Source organism: Oncorhynchus nerka, linkage group LG13, assembly GCF_034236695.1.
Source record: "Oncorhynchus nerka isolate Pitt River linkage group LG13, Oner_Uvic_2.0, whole genome shotgun sequence".
In the NCBI taxonomy this organism is placed as follows: Eukaryota; Metazoa; Chordata; class Actinopteri; order Salmoniformes; family Salmonidae; genus Oncorhynchus; species Oncorhynchus nerka.
Genome location: NC_088408.1, coordinates 30,028,973 through 30,038,017, shown reverse-complemented (window position 1 = coordinate 30,038,017; position 9,045 = coordinate 30,028,973). Strand labels below are relative to the sequence as shown.

General features: G+C 45.4%; 1 protein-coding gene across 1 annotated transcript; it reads right to left on the bottom strand.

Annotated features, from left to right (window-relative positions):
* Positions 1-320: 320 nt before the first annotated feature.
* LOC115140402 (uncharacterized) lies at positions 321-8,582 on the bottom strand. Its single transcript, XM_065026970.1, has 2 exons — positions 8,434-8,582; positions 321-1,737 (listed from the first exon to the last, which is right to left on the bottom strand). The coding sequence occupies exons 1-2, from the start codon at positions 8,580-8,582 to the stop codon at positions 321-323; spliced, it is 1,566 nt and encodes a 521-aa protein (XP_064883042.1).
* Between the last annotated feature and the right edge of the window lie 463 nt (positions 8,583-9,045).

The following is a 9,045-nucleotide window of genomic DNA, read 5'->3' as shown; positions in this document are numbered from 1 at the left end:
GGGAGGCTGGCTGGGAGGAACGGTGATAGAAGGGCTGGGAGGCAGCTGGGAGGAATGTGGTAGTAGGGCTGGGAGGCTGGCTGGGAGGAACGGTGATAGAAGGGCTGGGAGGCTGGCTGGGAGGAACGGTGATAGAAGAGCTGGGAGGCTGGCTGGGAGGAACGGCGATAGAAGGGCTGGGAGGCTGGCTGGGAGGAACGGTGATAGAAGAGCTGGGAGGCTGGCTGGGAGGAACGGTGATAGAAGGGCTGGGAGGCTGGCTGGGAGGAATGGTGATAGAAGTGCTGGGAGGCTGGCTGGGAGGAACGGTGATAGAAGAGCTAGGAGGCTGGCTGGGAGGAACGGTGATAGAAGAGCTGGGAGGCTGGCTGGGAGGAACGGTGATAGAATAGCTGGGAGGCTGGCTGGGAGGAACGGTGGTAGAAGGGCTGGGAGGCTGGCTGGCTGGGAGGAACGATGGTAGGCTGGTTGGGAGGCATGGTGGCAGGAGGGCTGGGAGGATGACTGGTTGGTAGGAGAGCTGGGTGTGAGGAACAGTGGGAGGCTGGCTGGTTGGTAGGAGGGCTGGGAGGCTGGCTGGAAGGAACGATGGTAGGAGGGCTGGGATGAACAGTGGTAGGAGGGCTGGGAGGCTGGCTGGGAGGAACAGTGGTAGGAGGGCTGGAAAGGCTGGGTGGGAGGAACGGTGGTAGGAGGGCTGGGAGGAACAGTGGTAGGGGGGCTGGGAGGCTGGCTGGGAGGAACAGTGGTAGGAGGGCTGGGAGGCTGGCTGGGAGGAACAGTGGTAGGAGGGCTGGGAGGCTGGCTGGCTGGGAGGAACGGTGGTAGGAGGGCAGGGAGGGTGGCTTTGAGGAACGGTGGTAGGAGGGCTGGGAGGAACAGTGGGAGGAGGGCTGGGAGGAACGGTGGGAGGAACGGTGGGAGGAGGGCTGGGAGGCTGGCTGGCTGGGAGGAACGGTGGGAGGAGGGCTGGGAGGCTGGCTGGGAGGAACGGTGGGAGGAACGGTGGGAGGAGGGCTGGGAGGCTGGCTGGCTGGCTGGGAGGAACGGTGGTAGGAGGGCTGGGAGGAACAGTGGTAGGAGGGCTGGGAGGAACGGTGGGAGGAACGGTGGGAGGAGGGCTGGGAGGCTGGCTGGCTGGGAGGAACGGTGGTAGGAGGGCTGGGAGGCTGGCTGGGAGGAACGGTGGGAGGAACGCTGGGAGGAGGGCTGGGAGGCTGGCTGGCTGGCTGGGAGGAACGGTGGTAGGAGGGCTGGGAGGAACAGTGGTAGGAGGGCTGGGAGGCTGGCTGGGAGGAACGGTGGGAGGAACGGTGGGAGGAGGGCTGGGAGGCTGGCTGGCTGGGAGGAACGGTGGTAGGAGGGCTGGGAGGCTGGCTGGGAGGAACGCTGGGAGGAACGCTGGGAGGAGGGCTGGGAGGCTGGCTGGCTGGGAGGAATGGTGGTAGGAGGGCTGGGAGGCTGGCTGGGAGGAACGGTGGGAGGAGGGCTGGGAGGCTGGCTGGGAGTAACAGTGGTAGGAGGGCTGGGAGGATGGCTGGTTGTGAGGAGAGCTGGGTGTGAGGAATGGTGGGAGGCTGGCTGGTCTGGAGGAATGGTGATAGGAGGGCTGAGAGGAACGGTGGGAGGCTGGCTGGTTGGGAGGAATGGTGATAGGAGGGCTGGGAGGAACAGTGGGAGGCTGGCTGGTTGGGAGGAATGGTGATAGGAGGGCTGGGAGGAACAGTGGGAGGCTGGCTGGTTGGGAGGAATGGTGATAGGAGAGCTGTTTGGGAGGAACAGTGGGAGGCTGGCTGGTAAAGAGAACGGTGGTGCTAGCGTGGCAATGTTGCTTGTTTGTTTTCTGACTGTTTTGAATTATTCATGTGTTTCAGTTCTTTATGCTTAAAAAATGTGGTACATTTTAAAATAAAAGGCACAGGCAGATATTATAAAATGTACAATTGTTTATTACTAAGTAAACAGGCCTTCCCAAGTATTTAGCTTGTTATTCTATTCATAAGGCAACAATACAATAGGGTCATGATAGTCATATTCATAAGTGTGTCTGTCTGGTCTATTTCAGAAATATCATTTGTTGAATGCGGACTCTATCTCCCACTTTAGGATCCTTCTTAGCTATCAATCTTGTTACACTGCAGTAGTGTAGTTTGACCATAGGGAGGCAGTGTTGCACTGACAGTTCAGAAAATATTCACAGCCCTTTACTTTTTCCACATCTTGTTGTGTTACAGCCTGAATGTAAAATGTATTATGTTGAGATTTTGTGTCATTGATCTACACACAATACCCCATACTTTGAAAGTGGAATTATGATTTTAGATGTTTTATTTTAATTAATTAATTATGGAAAGTATTCAACCCCTTTGGTATGGCAAGCCTAAATAAGTTCAGGAGTAAAAATGTGCTAAACAAGTCACATAATAAGTTGTATGGACTCACTCTGTGTGCAATAGTAACATTTAACATGATTTTTTGAATAACTACCTCATCTCTGTACCCCACACATACAATTATCTGTAAGGTCCCTCAGTCGAGCAGTGAATTTCAAACATAGATTCAACCACAAAGGAAAGGGATGTTTTCCAATGACTCGCAAAGAAGGGCACCTATTGGTAGATAAAAAATATATATATTTTAAAAGCAGACATTGAATATCCCTTTGAGCATGGTGAAGTTATTAATTACACTTTGGATGGTGTATCAATACACCCAGTCACTACAAAGATGCAGGCATCCTTACCAACTCAGTTGCCAGAGAGGAAGGAACCCTCTCAGGGATTTCACCATGAGGCCAATGGTGACATTTAAAGAGTTACAGAGTTTAATCGCTGTGATAGGAGAAAACTGAAGATTGTAGTTACTCAACAATACTAACCTAAATGACAGAGTGAAAAGGCAGAAGCCTGTACAGAAAATATTTCGAAGCATGCATCCTGTTTGCAATACGGGACTAAAGTAAAACTGCTAAAAAAATGTGGCAAAGAAATGAACTCTATGTCCTAAATACAAAGCGTTATGTTTGGGGTGAATCCAACACAACACATCACTGAGTGCCACTCTACATATTGTCAAGCATGGTGGTAGCTGCATCATGTATGGGTATGCTTTTCATCGGCATGGACTAGGGAGGAGTTTTTGGGGATAAAAAGAAAATGCATAGAGCTAAGCACAGGCAAAATCCTAGAGGAAAGCCTAGTTCAATGTTCTTGCCAACAGACACTAGGAGACAAATTCACCTTTCAGCAGGACAATAACCTAAAACACAAGGCCAAATTTACACTTACCAAGAGTTGCTTACCAAGGCGACATTGAATGTTCCTGAGTGGCTTAGTTACAGTTTTGACTTAAATCGGCTTTCAAATCTATAGCAAGACTTGAAAATGGCTGTTTAGCAATTATCAACAACCAACTTCACAGAGCTGCGGCAGGTAGCCAAGCAATTAAGAGCATTAGGCCAGTAACTGAAAGGTTGCTGGTTAGAATCTCTGAGCTGACTAGGAGACAAATCTGTCTATGTGTCCTTGAGCAAGGCACTTAATCCTAATTGCTCATGTAAATCGCTCTTGATAAGAGCACTTCTAAATTAATCAAATGTTAAAAAGAATAATGTGCAAATATTGTACAATCCAGGTGTGAAACACTCTTAAAGACTGCCAAAGGTGATTCTAACATGTATTGACCAAGGGGGTAGGATAGTTATATAGTCCAGATAAATCGTTTAAAAAATATATATATACATTTTTTTTTTCTTCTTTTTCATCTACTTTGATAGTACAGAGTATTTTGTGTAGATCGTTGACAGAAAAAGACAATTAAATCAATTTTATTCCCACCTTGTAACACAACAAAATGTGGGAAAAGTCAAGGGGTGTGAATACTTTCTGAAGGCACTGTATACTCTACACATGACCCCACACCATCCTCAGACAGGAACAGGAAAAGACGGAACGCTCTACAGGTCAACACCTTCAGTAAGTAAGGCTAAATACATTTTCTGGTGATGTGGTTCAGTTTGTGTGCTGCTGTATTGTGTTGAAAACAGGACTTTTTAGAAGTCCACTGACCTTTTTGCTGAGAGAGAATTCAAACTATCCTCCCTACCCCACGGCTTTCACCCTGTTCCTTTCCTACAACTTGATAGAACACATCACCACCCCCGTCCCCCGTCCCCATAGAACACATCACCACCCCCGTCCCCAGTCTCAATATTCTCTCACTCAGTCAGTTAGTTTGTGTTCTGTCTTTGTGTGAGTGTGTGAGTTTGTAAATGTGTGTGTGTGTTTGTGTGCAGCGTGTGGCTGTTCCTCTCCCTCTCCTTATCTGGTGAGTAGAATAACGCTGCCAGATTACCATATCATTACCATATAATTTCCATGTCATTACCGTACCACTGCCTGCGATGGTGTGTGTGGACTCAGTATCAGATCATCAACTATCTTTCTCTCTCCCCCCTCTCTTTCTCTGTTTCTCTCTCGCGCTCTGTCTTTCTCACTCTTGCTCTCTCTGACACCATTTTTCTCTGTCATAGATTGTCAAATCAAATCAAATTGTATTTGTCACATGCTTCGTAAACAACAGGTGTAGACTAACAGTGAAATGCAATTAATGTCTCTCCCCATTTCATGTAAACATAGTATTGTGACATTAATAATGCCAGTATGCTAATTGAAATAACAACAATTAACACTTCCCCATTAGCACAATGTCCATTTCATGATGGCCACTTATTTTTGATGAATGGATGGACCTTAGGAATCCATGCGCTGTGTTGTACTTTCGACCTTTTAAAGCAGGTGTACGTACTTGCTGGTTTATTGAAATTACAGCTTTGGAGAGAGGCACAATCTCTCAGCCATTTTGGGTCCGTTACAGACTAACTACTGTAGATACAATTATAACACAAAAAAACATGGAAATGTACAAATTGCATCTATTTTGAATTTGTTTTAATGGCAATACCAAAAAAAAATCCTCTAATAGGAGGTGTGGCCGGGACCTTCAGTAAAGTACCCAGGTAAGCCAATTAACCATTTTGGGCTCCATTAGACTAAACCCTGTACACTCACACCATTCTGCCCGGTGGGGGTGCTATACAGTACATCACTATGGGTATGGATTTCAAAGTGCAAGGACTGTTCAATGCACCTCCACGTTCAACCGAGAACACTCTGCCTGGGACATCATTCATAACTTCTTCACCGATGTCACTGTGGTGGTTTATACTTCATAACTTACAATTGCACTTTCATATTGGTACATCATTTTGCTTTACTTGAACTAGTGATACCTAGCTACCAAGTGGCTGGACCAGTTTTCCCAAAACTTACCAATATGTACCATCAATGAAATATACTGATCATGGCTATTGGCTATTGGTTAGTCAACATGCAATATTACTTGTATATTTTCAATCACTGAGATGAATGATTTGCATTTAAACGAACAAGATCAAATTAGCGGACCCTAGCCTATCTTTTCCCTCTCCCTTTTCAGTGACTGTGATGTGTTAATCAATACTTCTGGTCAGTATGATCAATGATCATCATGCCTAAATACATTGATATGCAGGATATGGTGTGAGATTTACAGTACACCTAGCTACATATGCTATTTGTGTGAGCATCTCTCTCTCTCTCTCACACACACACAATGTGATATATATGCAGTACCAGTCAAAAGTTTCAAGAGTTTTTCTTTATTTATTTTTTTACAATTTTCTACATTGTAGAATAATAGTGAAGACATCAAAACTATGAAATAACACATATGGAATCATGTAGTAACCAAAAAAAGTGTTAGACAAATCAAATTATATTTGAGATTTGAGATTTTTCAAAGTTCCCACACTTTGCCTTGATGACAGCTTTGCACATACTTGGCACTCTCAACCAGCTTCACCTGGAATGCTTTCCCAACAGTCTTGAAGGAGTTCCCACATATGCTGAGCACTTGTTGGCTGTTTTTCCTTCACTTTTCGGTCCAACTCGTCCCAAACCATCTCAATTGGGTTGAGGTCAGGTGATTGTGGTGGCCAGGTCATCTGATGCAGCACTCCATCACTCTCCTTCTTGGTCAAATAGCCATTACACAGCCTAGAGGTGTGTTGGGTCATTGTCCTGTTGAAAAACAAATCATAGTCCCACTAAGCGCTAACCAGATGGGATGGTGTATCGGTGGTAGCCATGCTGGTTAAGTGTGTCTTGAATTCTAAAGAAATCCCAGACAGTGTCACCAGCAAAGCACCCCGACACCATCACACCTCCTCCATGCTTCACGGTGGAAATTACACATATGGAGATCAACCGTTCACCTACTCTGCATGTCACAAAGACACAGCGGTTGGAAACAAAAATGTCATATTTGGACTCATCAGACAAAAGGACAGATTTCCACCGGTCTAATGTCCATTGCTCGTGTTTCTTGGCCCAAGCAAGTCTCTTCTTCTAATTGGTGTCCTTTAGTAGTGGTTTGTTTGCAGCAATTCGACAATGAATGCCTGATTCACGCAGTCTCCTCTGAACAGTTGATGTTGAGATTTGTCTGGTACTTGTGAAGCATTTATTTGGGTTGCAATTTCTGAGGCTGGTTACTGCAATGAACTTATCCTCTGCAGCAGAAGTAACTCTGGGTCTTCCTTTCCTGTGGCGTTCCTCATGAGAGCCAGTTTCATCATAGTGCTTGATGGTTTTTGCGACTGCACTTGAAGAAACATTCAAAGTTTGTGAAATTTTCAGCATTAACTGTCTTAAAGTAATGATGGACAGTCGTTTCTCTTTACATATTTGAGCTGTTCTTGCCATAATATGGACTTGGTCTTTTACCAAATAGGGCTATCTTCTGTATACCACCCTTACCTTGTCACAACACAACTGATTAGCTCAAATGCATTAAGATGGAAAGAAATTCCACAAATGAACTTTTAACAAGGCACACCTGTTCATTGAAATGCATTGAAATGCATTCCAGGTGATAACCTCATGAAGCTGGTTGAGAGAATGCCAAGAGTGTGCAAAGCTGTTGTCACGCCCTGGCCATAGAGAGGCTTTTTATTCTCTATTTTGGTTAGGCCAGGGTGTGACTAGGGTGGACATTCTATGTTCATTTTCTATGTTTTTTATTTCTGTGTTGTTTGGCCGGAGTGGTTCTCAATCAGGGACAGCTGTCTATCGTTGTCTCTGATTGAGAACCATACTTAGGTAGCTCTTGCCTACATTGTGGGTAGTTATTTTCTGTTTAGTGTGTTTTGCACCTGACGGAGCTGTTTCGGTTGTTTATTTTGTTCCTTGTTGTAATTAGTGTTCAGTTTATTAAAATAATGATGAACACTTACCACTCTGCATCTTGGTCCTCACCTTCTTCCACCAACGGTCGTTCGGGCTGTCATCAAGGCAAAGGCTGGTTACTTTGAAGAATCTCAAATATAACATACATTTTGGTTTGTTTAACACTTTTTTTGGTTACTACATGATTCCATATGTGTGATTCATAGATGTGATGTAGAAAATGTAGAAAATAGTACAAATAAAGAAAAACCCTTAAATTCATAGGTGTGCCCAAACGTATTACTGGTACTTTATATAGGTTTATGAATTTGGTATCAGCATTATTGTCTTCGTTAACTGTTAATCTAATCAATTTTGAATGTCCTTGGTCTTATTTGTTTGAGGGCCCAGTGGCGTCATTAGGCCTTAAGATGATGCAAACGTTATCATATTATTCTGGAGGCATACTTACACACCCAGTCTCATGATACAGTATCTCTTAACTTCAAACAATGCAACATTTGAATAGAAATGTGTTTAGCTTCTTTCTATTCTGGTGCTGCATGAAATAGCAAACATAACATGAACATGAGATGTCTTCTTCTCTGTTACTCCCCGATGAAACAGTAACATCTATCATGTAGTTAGGTGGTGTGTTGAAAATAGATTCCATGATCTGGACTCGAGCGAGTGCTCGGCTTGTTCTCAATGCTGTGTGCACCTGTATGCGCGCTGAAATCTAAGCCCAACGTGATCTATATCACAGTCCACCAGGCGAAATTGTGTGGAAAGGGTGTGTCCCTGTACCTTACAGGTCAGCCATGTTGGCTCCATTATAGACTAGACCCTGTATCTCACAGTCAGCCATGTTGGCTCCATTATAGACTAGACCCTGTATCTCACAGTCAGTCATGTTGGCTCCATTATAGACTAGACCCTGTACCTCACAGTCAGCCATGTTGGCTCCATTATAGACTAGACCCTGTACTTCAGTCAGCCATGTTGGCTCCATTATAGACTAGACCCTGTATCTCACAGTCAGTCATGTTGGCTCCATTATAGACTAGACCCTGTACCTCAGTCAGCCATGTTGGCTCCATTATGGACTAGATCCTGTACCTCAGTCAGCCATGTTGGATCCATTATACATGTAGACTAACGCCTGTACCTCACAGTCAGCCATTTTGGCTCCATTATAGAATAACCACATAGCTCACAGTCAGCCATGTTGGCTCCATTACAGACGAACCCTTGTACCTCACAGTCAGCCATTTTGGGTCCATTACAGAAAGCAGAGCCATTTAGAGAGGGGGCCATGTTCGGGGTCACGCCCTTGTTTATGAGGAGCTGAATCTGATGGTTTTAAAATGGCGTCCGGATGGTGACAGACCCTGACTGCAGCAGAGGGGCTTCTATGTACCGCCCACTCCTGCTGTCCAGCTACACTCCTCTATCTGCACTCTCTCTATCTGCTATCACTTCTCTATCCCTCTTTTTCTGTCTGTGCTCGGTCCTCCACTACTGCTCTCCAGTCCCTCTCTCCCTGGATCTGTTTCTATACTGTGTTCTCCACCTTATCTCTATATTTTCTTTTAGTCTAGAGCTCTCTCTCCTCATTTATTCACTCACTACATCTCCTTTCTCCCCTTCTTCTCTCTCTCTCTCTCCCTCTATCACTCTTTCTCAAACGCACGCACACACGGACACACGCATGCAAGCACACACACACACACACACACACACACACACAGTTCTCCTGCCGACCCAGGTGATGCATGGC

Bases quoted from the DNA above. Each gene is read 5' to 3' on its own strand.
- LOC115140402 (XM_065026970.1), bottom strand. From the start codon at position 8,582: ATGGCCCCCTCTCTAAATGGCTCTGCTTTCTGTAATGGACCCAAAATG. The intron at 1,738-8,433 runs GTACAGGCGTTA...CCTCCCAACCAG, and splicing joins CCAAAATGGCTGACTGTGAG to CCAGCCTCCCACTGTTCCTC.